Source organism: Callorhinus ursinus, unplaced genomic scaffold, assembly GCF_003265705.2.
Source record: "Callorhinus ursinus isolate GAN/ISIS: 27379988/994484 unplaced genomic scaffold, GSC_fseal_2.0 scaffold22, whole genome shotgun sequence".
Taxonomy (NCBI): domain Eukaryota; kingdom Metazoa; phylum Chordata; class Mammalia; order Carnivora; family Otariidae; genus Callorhinus; species Callorhinus ursinus.
This window is the reverse complement of record NW_027397084.1, coordinates 28,287,251-28,304,063: the sequence shown is the minus strand read 5'-3', so window position 1 is coordinate 28,304,063 and position 16,813 is coordinate 28,287,251. Positions and strand designations below refer to the sequence as shown.

The 16,813-nt window shown below is 33.3% G+C and overlaps 1 protein-coding gene across 7 annotated transcripts in view; it reads right to left on the bottom strand.

Annotated features, from left to right (window-relative positions):
* Positions 1 to 16,813, bottom strand: part of SENP6 (SUMO specific peptidase 6) — a 110,208-nt gene that overhangs the window by 73,759 nt on the left and 19,636 nt on the right. For 6 of the 7 annotated variants that reach the window (XM_025890432.2, XM_025890435.2, XM_025890433.2 and 3 more), the window contains 3 exons: positions 14,993 to 15,053; positions 4,092 to 4,234; positions 2,921 to 3,025 (listed from right to left, as the gene is read on the bottom strand). In XM_025890432.2, coding sequence (XP_025746217.1) covers positions 2,921 to 3,025; positions 4,092 to 4,234; positions 14,993 to 15,053 — 309 coding nt within the window. Of the gene's footprint in view, positions 1 to 2,920; positions 3,026 to 4,091; positions 4,235 to 14,992; positions 15,054 to 16,813 lie in introns of those variants that run through there. The other variant, XM_073905237.1, reaches the window with a different exon arrangement.

The following is a 16,813-nucleotide window of genomic DNA, read 5'->3' as shown; positions in this document are numbered from 1 at the left end:
ATTAGGACTTTGTAAAAATGTCAACTTACATTCTTGTTGGACTATTTCATTCTTGTACTAGTGCTGTACTAGTGTTCTTAAAATTTTTTTAAAAAGGAAGGAAAAAAGAGAGACTGATTGATTCTGGTATCCATGACCTGATTTAAGACTTCAAAAATTCTTTCAAAGTGGTGATTTTCATTAATAATTAAATCTTGCTTATTCCAGGAGCCCATTTTCCCATTTATGGATTATATATGCTTTTGTAGACATTCATTTTCCCCTACGGTCCTTACAAGTCTTTTCACCTATCCTTAATAAAAAACAAAAACAAAAAAAGGTGAAAATGTAAATAAAACATAAACCAGTAAATGTGCTCTTTTAGCAAGTCTCATTGAAGTTAGGGGTGGAGATGGTATAGAGTTATATAGATTTTTTAATTTCTACATTTCATTTTTCCATACTAAGACTATCCTCCTCCATCACTATTAGTATGTAAACAACCTTTTAAATATGATTTATATTAACATTTGTAGTAGCAGTAAGAAAATAGATTGAAATCGTAATGCTCTCCGAAATCGTAGCTAATCTAATCAGATATTTTAATAATCTTCACTTATTCCCTTCAGATTAAAAAAGTGTGATGTACTTGTTCCCGTATCTTAACAAAGAACTACAAGTTATTCAAAATGCAGGTGTGATTTATTTTTAAAAGAAAAATTATACCACTCTCTCCAAGAGCAGTGTGTGAATTACCAACTTGTGGCATTTCCTTTAATTTCAAATTAAGAGTTGAGCTGTAGAAGCCAGTAAAAACGAGTGCTCACCTCATCTGAACCCTGGCAACTGTGCCAAAACTATACTAATTAAAACCAAAGGCTTAAAAAAAAAAAGAAAAAATAAAATAAAACCAAAGGTTTGGTAGTAACCATCTTAGGTGAAGGCTTTCTTCATGCCTTTGAAGATGTGATTCCTATTGCATGGAGTACACACAAAAGCTTCTTTAATACTTCCTTTATGAATTCTTCACAGCTCCCTTCTCTGTAAACAGCACTATGCAAACTGTGTCTACTACACTGTGCTTACCATGTAATTATTTGTTTACTTATCTTTCTGTCCTCTACCCTAATCAAACCTGAGCTCGAAAGCAGGGACTTTGTCATATTCACCTTTGACTATTCTGTACCTCATCTATGCCTGGCATGTAGCATAAAATCACTCAATGATTTTTAAGGAAGAAAATTAGAAAAACTCTCAATGAATTGTTTTTGAATGTCAAAATCTTTTTAATGACACACTGTAGCAAGAATAAGACATGTTTATTCTATAAATTTAAGAGACAAACATAAATAGAATCTGCTAACATGACTTTTCAGTTTTCCTTACTGCCCCTAGTTGTTCTTGTCAGGTATTTTCACTCAGGATTGTTTCTCTAAATATAAACTAATTCAGGGTTTTGTTTGGAGAAATATTTTACTAGTAAATGCCATTTCCTCTTAACAGAATCTAATCTTTTATGCAGATAGCAATAATACATATGCAAGGTATAATAAGTGCAAAGACAGAGAATAAAACAAAACACAAACCAATTTCCAGACTGAAATCAGTGTTTTTAACATTACCAATGAAGAAAGGAGGGATGGAGAGACTAGCACACACTGCAAATAATTCCAAACTAATAAATAAGTTCAACAGCAATAATAATTTTGGTTGTAGGATATATCACTTGATCATAAACCATAAATGAGTATTTCAACATGGACCGCATTTTCAGAATATCAGAAAGACAAATCTTTGTCAGCAATGGATTCTATCAATGTGATCAGTGTGTGAAAAACACTGTCTCTTCTTTTTGCCTCCCCACTAATTATTCTCCTTTTATTATTCTCATGTTTGTGCCATATGTTGGCTAGACTTGATTTGTGTACTTTATAGTAAAAGAAGCCAATTTTTTGGTATGTGCAATAAGTTCCCTTTCTGTCTTTTTAGTTGTATTTCTCAAATATCTAATTCTACAATCATTTATCTATGATAATATATTTAAGCAAAAGAAAGATCTTCTTATCCTAAAGTATGAGAAAGATTTAAGGTTTTTAAGTTAAAAATCTATGCTACAGCAAATCTACATACACAGCAAATATAGCAAGGGTTTCTAAGAGTCAGGCCATTTTCTGAATGAGCAACAATCTAGATTGACATTTAAAAAAAAATGAAGAGCAGCATTTAGCATATATACTAAATCTTTAAATTTTACTATTTATAAAAACATTTTACACAACTATTCATAATATTTATTTTATTGTTGGATCCTAAGAATTTCTTAGTCAATTAAAATTGACTCAGAACTGAAATTCAACTGAAATTTCATAACCATTCAAAAATGGTCATGAAAAACACACACTTAAAACACTAAGCTTTCCCCACTATTACTTTCATTATTTCAAGGTTCAAGTATTACTTTGATGATCAATGAGAACATCCAAATCTACTAAAACACAAAATTTTCTCAGCTAAAACTAATGTGATTTATTTTGGTACTCTGAAATCCAATAAATCTTAAAAAGAAAGTAAGCTAATAACTGTAGTTTTACTCATCAGAGCTAAACTACCAGCTGAAGGTTTCTTGTCAAATGTTTTAGGTCAATATTGTAAAATCAGATTAATTTAACCGGAATATAATGCAATACAAAGTCTTTTATTTAAGTCTCTACTTATAGAATGTGATTTATTCAAAAGCAGATATAAAAATAATAAAATTCTAAGACATGAATTATTTCAGAGACAGGAATATCTCCTTACAAACAAGAGAAACACAGTAAAGTTCCACAAAGTAAAAAAAATTGTTTAAAGAAAAAAAAAGGTGCAAAACAATTAAAAAGGATGATATACATATACACACACACACACACACACACTAAACAAAGGCAATTCAAATCCTTACCTTTGGGCTGCTGTTTTTACTAGTGATATCTGTGCATTAGCATGTTGAAAACGTCTACCATGAACTACAGTTCCAGAACATATTGATGCATTTTGTGCATTTTCACTGCAGATACAAGAGACAAAGAATAATTTGAACAGAGGAAAATTACATACACATATGCAAAATATATCCTTTCAAATCTGTACACACACACACACACACAAAAACCTTCACACTAAAAAAATATATATTTATATATATTTATACATCAACCCAACCCAATTCACCACATTAAATTGTCCACTAGGAGTTTTCTACTTTCTGAATTTGTCTCTGAAATGTTTCCAATACAATTCATGAAATATACAGAGTAGAACAACACTGGAATAGAAAGCAGGAATCCTAAATGTATGTTTTGCACTATAAGATATCTTATAAATTAGTTCAGATATATTTTCTTTTCTTCTTCTCTATTAGGGACTATCCATATAAAAAGCTTTTAAACCGTGAGTATTACAAAGTTTTCTTATATGCCAAAATCAAATATACTATTGTAAAAAAAAAAAAAAAAAAAAAGGTCAGGAGTCCCAAATTCTACTTGAGTCTGCCACTGACTTCAAAGTAACTTAGCCTTTATGTACCTCAGTTTTCTATCTATAAATTGACAAAATTGATATGAAACAGTGATTTTCAACCCTATTTCTGAGAAGTGTAAGAGCCCAATATATTAGTAACAGTGGTTCCCTATGAGTTCCACAAAGGAAAGGTGGGTTGTATCTAGGAGAGGAATAAGATATCTTTAAAAAAAAAAAAAAGTCCCTTATTGAGACAATCCTGAATAAGTATCCCCTAAAGGAGACAGGAGCACTCTAGCCTCCAGTACCTTCTACTTCTAATATTATGACCAAGATTTTACTAACTATATGAGAGCAAGTTCATCTTATGAAATCCTGTTCTACTGAAACTTTTCTTGTAATATTTTTATTCAGAACAAGAAACCATTGCATTCAAGCCTAATCCCAAGATTCAAAGCAAAGAATCCACACACTGGAACAACTCTACCTCTTGGCACTGCTAATAAAGTGAAAAGAAAAGGTATAGGTTGGGTCAACTGGCTACAAAGGTAGTTAATTTTTGGTGTTAAACCCTTTTATCTTTTCTGTAGGAATGTGTAGTGAAGTGCCTATACCTCAATTTCTTATTGTTGCTTAACATGTTAAGTCCAATTGGGTTGCCTTTTAAAGGTTTTAAACTTTCAGCCTTGCTTCGTCTTGTACATGTCTTCCAGGGATCACCAGAACTGGTAGAAACAATTCCAGATTGACGATTTAACTGTAAAAAGATCCATAAACATTGAAGAGTCAATAAACACTTAATGATTGTTTGAAAACCCACTTACTAAAAAAGCTATAAAAATTATATCAGCTATTGAAGATGGGAGAAAGGGATGACAGTGGCATGAATTTAAGAATAATTCAACCATAATACTTTTTTTCCTAAGGATAACACAAATATGTAGGAACACGGATGTTTACGGTATTATTTCCTTTTCATTTAAAAGTCTCCAAAGGTACTTGAGATAATTAAAAGAGAAAACAGAAGACATGAGGGTAGAGTATCTTAGAATAGCTCTTTCTTGAGAGTAAAAAAAAAAGTATTTCCCGCTACCGCTATCTGTAGGCCAAGCACAGTCAAATATGGCGTTAAGTTACCACTTCAACTTGTACAAGTAGTTTGGCCTTAACATCAAGGTTTCTATACAAACACAGAAACTGAAATGTCTAAAACCTTTCATTGTTGCAAATGATCATATAAAGACATCAATAACAATCACTTTGGGATGATCACAGTATGACAATAGGATGGGCATTTCTCAGGAAGCTCTTTTCAACAAAGAAACCAACTTTTATTACATTCATTTCACCAGACATTTAAAAGCTGCTTTCAGATTCATGGAGGGAAAAAATCTTCAGTTCTTAGTGATAATTTACCCAAAACAACACTTTAAAAATCATTATCTACTTTATTTTGAAACAATAATTAAATATTTTCTCACTCACTTATAAAATATAGTAAGAAGATAGGAACATGGCTTTTCCCCTCCAACTGATCTCTATAGAAACCTAACAGTTCCCTAAAAAAAAATACCTCCCACAAAAAAAGTTCTCCTGAGTACAGAGTTCATTGTGCCAACACCATTCTTATTTTTAGGCATAACTACATTACAAAATTCCAAAAAAGACCTATTTTTGACACACTGCTTATCATTTCTCCACCTTGAGACATTTCTTAACTTCCTTATCTTTTTACAGCCATGGGCTTCAAACTTCTCCACTTTTGGTAATGGCAGATTAAGTAATGCAGATCAATTTCCTTCTACTCTCTGAAAACTAGAAAAAAGCTGGACAAAATACAAATTAAAAAAATACATGAGGGCTCCAAAGGCAGTGAATAATTAAGAATTAAGATAGGAACAAGAAACTCAGAGATCTAAGCCCAGATTTGTATTTTCTCCTGAGGTATCTATTAATTCCAGAAGATGTACCTGAGAAGCTAAGCTGGAACTTCCAACAGAGAACTAGAGACAAAAAGTACAGATGAAGATCCACCATATATGAAGGGCCTCATAAACCCCTCAAAATTTGGATCAGAATTACAGCCTATGAATAACAGCCTTCGTATAGATTGAAATCTAGCTTCTAATCATCTTAACCTTCAGTTCAATTAAGGCAGTTCTCAAATTTTTAGTGTAAATCAGAATTACCTGAATTGTTTGTTAAATTGCTATGTCCAATCTTTTACAGTTTATTCTTATGCATTAGGTCTGGGGTGATCCTAATAATTTCCATTTCTAGCAAGTCCCCAAGTGATGCTGATACTGCCAATCAGAGACCATACTTGGAGAATTATTTGATTTAAGGTGATCTGAGACTGAGATTGGTAATGCTCCTAGTTCCCTCCAGAAATAGATAATTTTCTAGGCCTCAAATTATCTCTCTGACTTTTCATATGCAATATTTACCATTCATAGCAGGCTCAAAGAAATTAGACAATGTGATCAAAACCAAGAGAAGCAACAGAAAAAAAAAACCACAGGGGATAAAGATACTGGAATCATTACACTCTTTCATTTCTGTTAGTAGGAGAATACAATCAATTTTGCATTTGGGGACACTTTTCCACAGGAAATAAAGCATTATTGTGGAAAGATAACAATTTAGGAATCAAACAGACTTGTCTTTCTAGCCAAGTAACTTTCCTTGTAATCATGGGGTTATTTCATGCATTAACAAAAATATACACAAATTGCCGAGCCCTGGAATGGGCAGATAGGTAGGAATTCAGTAAGCAATAGTTCCCACTCAATCAGAAATACAAATATCTTCTCTTAGAAAGCTCATAAACTGGGGCACCGGGATTGGCTCAGTTGGTTAAGCGTCCGACTTGTGATTTTGGCTCTGGTCATCATCTCGTGGGTGGTGAGATCGAGCCCCATGTCAGGCTCCACGCTCAGCAGGGAGTCTGCTTGAGATTCTCTCCCTCTGATGCCCCGCTCAATTAAATTAAATTAAAAAAAAAAGAAAGCCCTTAAATTATTTTATCATAAACAACTGGTCATTAAGATGCATTCAGCTGATAAAAATTAGGCCTATTCAGTCATTGTGACCTAGATCTACTTCCATGTTATTATTTTTTAAAAAATGCCCTAATGATCCTTGAGTCCCGGGATCGAGTCCTGCATCGGGCTCCCTGCTGTCAGCGGGGAATCTGCTTCTCCCTCTGACCCCCCCCCCCCTTCATGCTCTCTCTCTCCATCTCATTCTCTCTCTCAAATAAATTAAATAAAATCTTTTAAAAAAGAAAATGCCCTAATCAATGAATGGTTGTCAAAGTGTGGTTTGCTGGACCAGTGTTTAAAGAACACTTTAAAATGCAAATTAGCTGGCCCCACTCCAGATCTCCTAAATCAGAAACTCTGAAAGTGGGGTCCAGCAATCTTGTTATCAAACCTTCCAGGTGATTCTGATGTACACTAACATGGGAGAGCCACTGCTCTGGGTGATTTTGATACATATCCTGTTAAGAATCTCAGAAGCATGAAAAAATGGTCAGTTATCACTCATCATCAGGGAAGTAAAAATCAAAACCACAATGAGATGTCACCTCGCACCTGTCAGAATAGCTAAAATTAACAACTCAGGAAACAACAGATGTTGGCAAGGATGCAGAGAAAGGGGCACCCTCTTGCACTATTGGTAGGAATGCAAACTGGTACAACACTCTGGAGAACAGTTTGAAGGTTACTCAAAAAGTTAAAAATACAACTACCCTATTATCCAGCAATTGCACTCCTAGGTATTTATCCAAAGGATACAAAAATACTGATTTGAAGGGGCACATGCGCCCCAATGTTTATAGCAGCACTATCAACAATAGTTATGGAAAGAGCCCAAATGTCCACTGACTGATGAATGGATAAAGAAGATGTGGTGTATATATATATATACACACATACATACATACATACACACACACAATGTAATATTCCTCAGCCATAAAAAATGAAATCTTGCCATTTGCAAGGATGTGGATGGAGCTAGAGAGCATAATGCTAAGCAAAATTAGTCAGAGAAAGACAAATACCTTATGATTTCACTCATATGTGGGATTTAAGAAACAGAACAAACATAGGAGAAGGGAAGGAAAAATAAAATAAGATTAAAAACAGAGAGGGAGGCAAACCATAAGAGACTCTTAGCTACAGAGAACAAACTGAAGTGTGAGTTCCACATGACAAAATGAGATCATAAATTGATCTCAGATGACATAGGCTAGATGACAGAGAGAACTTGGCACAAGTTTGGGAGAACAGCATTACATGAACTAGTTTAGATGGTTGTAGCTTTAAACTTGTGTGTGAGAGGATGAACTTAGGGATATACTTTATGGAAGTATGTATGAGCTACATGGTGTAGAGGACTTGACTGGGCCAGAAAATTCCAACTAGCCTCTCAAATATAATATTTCTATTTCAATATAAACCCTCAATCTTTGCACATGCTGTAATAAAATATTTAACATTAAAATAAAAAAAGAATCTCAGGGCGCCTGGGTGGCTCAGATGGTTAAGCGTCTGCCTTCGGCTCAGGTCATGATCCCAGGTTCCTGGGATCGAGTCCCGCATCAGGCTCCCTGCTCCTTGGGAGCCTGCTTCTCCCTCTGCTTCTCTCTCTCTCTCTCTCTCCCTCTGTCTCTCATGAATGAATAAATAAAATCTTTAAAAAAAAAAAAAAAGAATCTCAGAAGAAAAGTTTCCATTAAAGACTGATCATATAATTTCATTCCTATCTAGGCAATTACAAAAACTAGTATTTAGTGAATACTTATCGTGAATAGGCATTATGTTAGTTACTTTATATTCAATCTCTATATTTTAGACATTTCAGTAGTTCTTTAGATTGGGATTCAGCAACCACACCTAAAACATCAGGCCAATTACTTGCTGCTACTAAGTGAAAGGATTAATACATTCAAATTTCCCACTTCAGTTCTCTTTTTTCAACAAAATATCTCCACTGTACATCATTTAAACTTTATTGAAATTCTATCCCTCTGTTACAAAGTTTATTGAACTTAAAAAGCCAAGTAACTTGTCCAAACTAGCTAAATGGATTTAAACACTTGAAGACTGGTCTGATTCCAAAGCCTATGCTTTCCCATACTATACTGCACAAGGAATTTTTATAGTGTTGTTTAGAGAAATATAAATACAGATGCTTAACAACAAAAAAAAAACAAAAACAGTGTTATCCAAAAAGAATTCATTAGGATACAAAATATCTCAAAATCAAAGGAACTGTGCTAAATATTCCTTTATATAAAAATAGAGTTAAGCTTTCCTTTTAAGAATTGTTTAAGCCAAAATTATCACACCTAATACGCAGGCACATAACTCAGCTAATTCAACCATATTTCTGATTAAATGCTCATATATTTTCAAAACTTTGAGAAAGCATTAAGGCACAGCAACAGACACCCCAAAGCCCACCATTAAAGCAAGAGGATCTATATAACTAAATTCTTAAATTCCTCAATTCTGTTGCCTATAGGTTACTATTAAAAACTACATACACTTCAGTTGGAAACAGAAAACCAGTACTTCCAGCTTTGTCAAAGATGACTGTATCTTATGAAAACCTTCTACTGTACCATCAAATTACCTTAGAAAAAGTTCCCTACCATCTGTTACACTTAGAAGGTAGTTCCGGGGGGAGGAGGTAGGGAAGAGTTTATTCCACAGGAGAATCATAGGATATAAAGTTGTAAAGATTCTCTTCACACAAGTGTAAACCTATAGGACATAATTCTACCTTCCAGAAAACTTAAAAATAACTGCTGAATTAAAATACAACATATAAATTATTTTAAATCTCTAGTACATCTACTTCTCTCTGCCTAATAATTTTTATTTTCTCTCATTTTATTTGTACTCTTAACTTGCTAATCTACATCAAATTACTGGGGGAAATAAGATAAATAAAATAAAAAAATCAAGCCATTCATTTATGGATGACTATCTCACAGATTAGAGAACTACTACTACTAAAGTTCAAGATGATATATTCAGTCGGGAGGTTCCTGAAAAACTTTAATTATCCTTCCTGTTTGCTCCCCTCTTTAGTAGCTTAAGACTGTTCTCTAGCTAATGCAAGCATAAGATCAGGAGAACTACTGTGGACAGATGGATTAGCACAAAACAAACAGGATTACAAAACCAACTATAAACATAGGCCTTAGCTATTTATGGAAAATTTACTAGTGTCATGCACTATATAAGTTACATTGTCTCAAAATGCTTACAACCATCCTATAAAGTGAACTTTAGCAGGCCTAGAATGGGATACTCTCTAACTACTCTAATATTATCACCCATCCAAAAAAGCTGTTTCTCTTAACTGGGTATCAATCGACATAGAATACCTTTACACCATAAAGGTAAAAACAATGGGATAGGGATCAGCAAAACTTTATAAAGGGCCACATAATAAGTACTTTATGGATCATACAATCTCTATTGAAACTACTCAACTCTGTCCAAATAATTCAAATCTGTGTTGTGGCATGACAGCAGTAATAGACAATACATAAACAAATGAACACAGCTCTTTTCCAATAAAATTTTATTTATGAACATAAATTCGAATTTCATGTAATATTCACATACAATAAAATGGCATTCTTTTGACTTTGGGGGAAACCATTCAAAAATCGTTCTTAGGCCATAGGTTGTAGGCCAGATTTGGCCTATGAGTCTTAGTTTGCCAACTTTGTATTGTAACATTACTCATTAAGTAACAAGTAAGTATAGTCAGTTACTAGAATTTTAGCTCCAAAGGAAAAAGAAACTTGTCTATTTTGCTCACTAGCATGTGGAACACTGTGATGGATACATATTTGCTACATGAATAAATATTTCACAGGGACTGTGAAATGTGTAAAAATTATCAATATGTGGTTATCATCCATCCAAACTTATCACACATCAAATAAGTCAATTTAACTAAAGAACAAGTATTAAGGAAATTAGCACCTAAGAACTTCAGATAATAAGATAACCTAAAAGAATCTATTAAAAAAAGAATCTATTAAATAATTAGATGTGTATGTTAAGTGTCTGCCTTTAGCTCAGGTCATGATCCCAGGGTCCTGGGTTTGAGCCCCCTATCGGGCTCCCTGCTCAGCAGCAGGCCTGCTTCTCCCTCTCCCACTCCCCCTGCTTGTGTTCCCTCTCTCACTGTCTCTCTCTGTCAAATAAATAAATAAAATCCTTAAAAAAAATAGACATGTAAAATGTACATTAAAGACATTTAAATTCTTAAAAATAAAATGGATATTGAAACAATAAGAACCAGACGCTAGGGAAAAAACAAAAGTTTGAAAGAGAACCAATAGAAGTTCTACAAATGATAAATGCCTTTTTTTTTTTTTTTTTAAAGGGCACCTGGGTGGCTCAGTCAGTTAAGTGTCTGACTCTTCATCTCCGCTCAGGTCTTAATCTCAGAGTCATGAGTTTAAGCCCCATGTTGGACTCCAGGCTGGGTGTGGAGCCTATTTAAAAAAATAATTAAAATTTTTTTAAAAAGAAAAAAAATGAATGCAACAGAAATATTAAATAGCAGATTAGACAAAGATAAAGATAAAACTTAGTGAATTAGAAGACAGAGCTGAGGAATTACCTAGAATATGGTATAGGGATGATTTTGTTCTTTGCCCTTTATCCTTTTTTTTTTTTTTTAAGATTTTTTATTTATTTAAGAGAGAGAGAGCACAAGTGGGGTGAGGGTCAGAGGGAGAAGCAGACTCCCAACAGAGCAGGGAGCCCGATGAGGGACTCGATCCCAGGACTCCAGGATCACGACCTGAACTGAAGGCAAACACTCAACAACTGAGCCACCTAGGCACCCCCCTTTTTCCTTTTGTATATAAAGACAGGTTAAAGGACATGAAAAAAATGATGATATTATTATTAATTCTAATAAAAATTCCAGAAGGAATAATGTGGAAAGGTAATATCCACAGATAAAATGATTAAAATTTTTCTAGAACTAATGAAAGACATGTATCCTTTATCTAAAGAGGCACAATGAAATGCAGAAGCAAAAGTTGTTTTTTTTTTAAGATTTTATTTATTTATTTAACACACACACACACACACACACACACAGAGAGAGAGAGAGAGAGAGAGAGAGAGAGAGCGAGCTCACAAGCAGGGGGAGTGGCAGGCAGAGGGAGAGGGAGAAGCGGTCTCCCCCCTTGAGCAGGGAGCCCCTTGTGGGGCTTGGTCCCGGGACCCTGGGATCATGACCTGAGCCAAAGGCAGTCGCTTAACCAACTGAGCCACCCAGACGCCCCTAGGCATGGACAGTTTTAAGCAAATCAATTCCTAAATCCTCAATCTCCATTTTTACACTTTCTTAAAATTCATTTACTTTAAAACCCATCTGTTGAAAAGGCATCATACAGTATCTCCTTTCCCAATAGACCTTTACCTGTTTTACAAAAGAAAGACATAATTCTCACCTATTGCATTAGAATCTAAAAACCTCCTAAAAGGAACAATTGGAAATACTGGAATCTATTCTGACACAAAAAATAGTAGTAGTCTTCACATCTTTTCCTGTTTTAGAAATATTTGTTAGAATATACATATTTCTAACTATGGGTTAGAAACTGGATATTCTGAATAGACCAAGGTTATTAGATTTCCTTAATTTAAATTACTGCAAAGTCGAAAGCAAAGTGATAAAAATTTGCACTTACTGGCTTTGTATATTCTATTCCAATTATAATCAAGAAAAGCACTGCCCCAAAGAGAAAATCAAGTGAGAAGAACTCAAAGAAAGCCTAAGTTTTTAAAACAAGACTGAAATCTGCTGTGCCTTATTACAACCAAGTAACAAACTCAGGTCAAAACCAAGGCTGTCTTTTTCTACCTTAGAATTCTGAAGTGAAATGAAATGGTTGTCATGAAGATACAAATTCACATGCTTACTTGAAGTGAAAAATGAAAACAGACATTTACAGATAATTAGTATCTCTAATTTAATTGACTGGCAGGACTATATGGACTGGCCTTGTCAAATAAATTATATATAGATATTTTCCATAGAACAAATGAATATGCAGTTCCAACATTTAAAAAAAATACACAAAATTTATAAAATATTTCACAAAAAAATATCGTATTATCAAAGGCATCCTGCAGTTAACAAGATTTCAATTTTTTAAATTATTTCTCAAAGTAGCAAATATAATTATTAAGTCTGACAAAGCCTTTTTAAGATACTTTCCCCAAATTCAGAAGGGCAATGACTCTAATGACTGGATCACAAATTATTTTTAACTTTTAAATATTGTATTGCTGTGATTTTTGGCATTTAATTCAAAAGGAAAGAACTGAAGGATAATGCTATAGCAAAACTCTATCCTTATCTATTTATTATATGACCAAGATTTCTCAGCATTTATAAAAAAAAGTTTAAAAAGAATACTGCCAGGTGCCTGAGTGGTACAGCTGGTCAAGCGTCCAACTCTTGGTTTTGGCTTAGGTCATGATCTCAAGCTTGTGAGATCAAGCCCTGGGCTCTGTGAGGAGTCTGCATGAGACTCTCCCTTTGCCAGCCCCCCATGCTTGCTTGCACACCCACACTCTAAAATAAATAAATCTTAAAAAAAAAATTGCTACCGAAAGTTTTATTCTAGCCTTAAATAATATTTGTTCATGGATATGTGAACCAAATGAATAAAGGAAAACATCAGCACCACCCATTTTAAGAAATACATTTCCAATACAATTTTACATAATAAGTTTAATAATTACAAATATCTATAACATATTTTTGGATTAAATGTTTAATTATAAGAATAACTCAATCCAGTAAAAGAAATACTTAGAACCTTGTAGTGACAGTTATTTAATGTTAAATTTCAATAAATGTGTATCTAGTAGTGTGATAGAGTAATTAAAACTTTCAACTGCATAAAAAGACATCATATGAACTTAAAATACATATGCAAAAAATACATATATGAAATTAAAATTCTATGGGAAAATTGAACAGAAATATGAATTTAAGGAGAAACAGGCACAATATAAAATTTCCAACTGTCAGAGAAGAGACGGTACTTGCATTTTTAAAATAGATGATGCTGAGTATCAAATCGAATTATCTTTAGAGATCACTAGATAAACATAAATATCATTTAAATTTTATTTTAAAATATCAACACTTACATCCTTAGAAATGTACACGGTATATATATTTTTTTAATTTAAGGGCATCTTCAAGAAAAAAAAAACACATAAATTGACAACCAATGTCACAGAAGTTAGTAATTAAAAATGCCTTTTGCAAAGTACACTATATTTCTGTCCGCTTGAAGAACACCTAAACAGCACTCTAAGCAATCAAGATGTTAAAATAAAAGCTAAAGAAAACTGCAATATGAAAAACTGTATAGTTTTTCAATGTAACTTTATAAACGAGAACTTTAAAGTACTAAGAGAAAAACTTCAAATTCTACAAATTCCCTTAGTTACAACAAAATAGAGATGTTGTGGGAGAAACCCCCCCCCCACAAAGATGGGGGAGAAGAAATTAGAAGACCCTAAAGTATTATTCCACTGTAAGTATAGGAAATATGTGAAGAGGGTGCTATGTCAGGTAAAAATTCAAGTCTGACCACATACTTCCCAAGATTACAAAGAAACAGGAACTCTCATATACTATTAATGGGAATGGCAAATGCTAATTCCTATGAATAAGGCATTCAGCAATAACTAGCAAAATTACATGTAAATTTACTCTCTGAAATGGCAACTGCAATTCTAGGAATCTATTCCACAAATATACTGTAAAGGTATGAAAAAACATAAGCATGAGGCTTTATTAAAGCACTGCTTACAGTAACAAAAGACTGGGAAAGACCTCTGCTCATCACTAGGGAACCAACTAAATATCCACTGTTCATCCAGTCACTGGAGTACTATGTAACAATAAAAGAGATAATAAAGATTTCTAAGTACTTTGCTTAGTGGAGTGATCCACAGACCATACTGTTAAGCAAAACAATCAAGGTACCAAACAGTGTGGATAATTTCTCTGAGAAGGGTTGTATATTCTATTAAAAATGAAAGAAAAGAACAATGAAAGGCTAAACCATGTAATTTTTTTAAAAACGGTAGTTTATTAGTAGTGAAAAAGAACAAGGTAAAAGAACAAGGGTGCTTTTAATGGACTCTTATGGATGGTCTCTAAGATACATTAATTTTAAAAAGATTAAAAATTGTGTACAGTATGCTATTAATTTTGTTAATATAAGAGGCTAGGGCAAGAATATATATACTTTCTTTGTAATGCATAAAATCTCTGATGGAATAAACAAGACACTGGGAACACCACTAGCCTCTGGTGTGGAAGTGGGTGGTTAGGAATTTCAATTAAAAAATATAAAAATCCTCTTGAAGTATTAGTTTGTAGTATATAACCTAAAAAATTTACCCAAAAAAGTTAGAAAAGCAACACTTGCCTTTTTTCCTTTTGAGGTCTCGGAATCCTCATCTTCATCGACACTGAGTAGATTTGCCTCACTACATAGAAAATAAAGGGGGAAAAAAAATCTTAAGTGACAATTACAACCCATCCATTAAATTCAAAAGTTTTATTCTCTTTGCTTACCCAATTCAGGGATCAGCCAAATTTTTCTATAAAGGGTAAATTAAGCTTTGTAGGCTATACAGTCTCTATACCAACTACTCTACTATTTTAGTATGAAAGAAGCCATGATCATATGTGTGGCTGTATTACAATAAAACTATTAAAATCCAATGGTGGGCCAGATTGGGCCCATGGACCTGTTGTTTGTTGACCCCTGCTATAAACAAACATATAATTTTTGTTTCCTTAACTGTAGATTTCATATATAGTCACTCATTTTTCCTTTCTGTCTTAGATTTAAAATTAGGGGATAAGAACAGAGAAACAAAATAGAGAAAAAACTGGTAAGAATACTTTAGCTGATGAAAAAAAAAAGTAATTCCAATAGTGTTACCACAGTAAAATAGTTATACCTTTGCAACTCTTAGAAATATCAACACTAGAATGATTGGCCTAAGACTCTAAAAGATCAGACTGATATATCTATTAATAGTTCATGTTAATCTCAAGATCTCAAGATATTAAAAAAGCTGAAGCTCCTAAGGATCCTCATAATGATGAGCCAAAGAGTGTAATTCATAAATGAAATATGTAGAATAGGTTAACACTTTAAAATGCAAATTTTTTTACATAATCATGACAAATCTAACAAAGAAAGTCAAAATACATTCTTCTAAAAACAACTCTGCAGAGCTATTTTTAGTAAAATCCTAGCTATTTATTATAAAAATATAAAATGTTTGTTACATTATTGTTTATACACATCCCAACTTTTTTTTTTTTTAAGATTTTATTATTTTTTTTTATTAGAGAGAGAGAGACAGCGAGAAAGGGAACACAAGCAGGGGGAGTGGGAGAGGGAGATGCGGGCCTCCCACGGAGCAGGGAGCCCGATGCGGGGCTCGATCCCAGGACCCTGGGATCATGGCCTGAGCCGAAGGCAGTCGCTTAACCGACTGAGCCACCCAGGTGCCCCCCAACTTTTTTAATACTAAAAATTCTCTCCTTCCAAACATTTTACAAAAATGTTTAAAAGGTGACATGCTTTCTACTCAATTTCAGATTTAATTCCAATTTTTCAAAACTACATAAATACTGTCTGTAATAAAAAATTATTTTAAATTTAAAAATAGAAATAAAAAAAATGAGAAAGACAACCAAAAGTACCAATTTTAGCTGAGAAACTTACCAGTTCAAAGCTCTCTTTCAAATAAAAGTTCACTTCAATTCAATATCTCATAGATGAAGGCACATAAAAGTGGTAATGATGAACGAAGCTGTTCCCCAGACAGAAGTGAAGTTCCCACAATATTCAGTCAATATACTCTGAATGACTTTTTGTGTAAAAAATTTTAAAAAATACTTATAGTTTGGTAGAACTATATGTATTTATATATAATGTGCATATTATATATACATATATATTTGTGTATCTCTGAATTAGTGCTAGCCAGTGGAAAACCATATGAATAAATCAAGGTACCTAACAGCAATGGTGAATTTGCAATACAAATTTTACAATATGCAAAAAGTTCTATTAAAATGATCATTTAAATTTTACAAAGCAGACATTTCAAGTACACTAACAAAGCGTAATGAATACTTTGTTTAATTTCTGTCTGGATCAACACCTGTGTTTATCATTTAAATTGTTTCTGCTCTCTCTGGTGGTAATGTATCTAAGATGGATGGG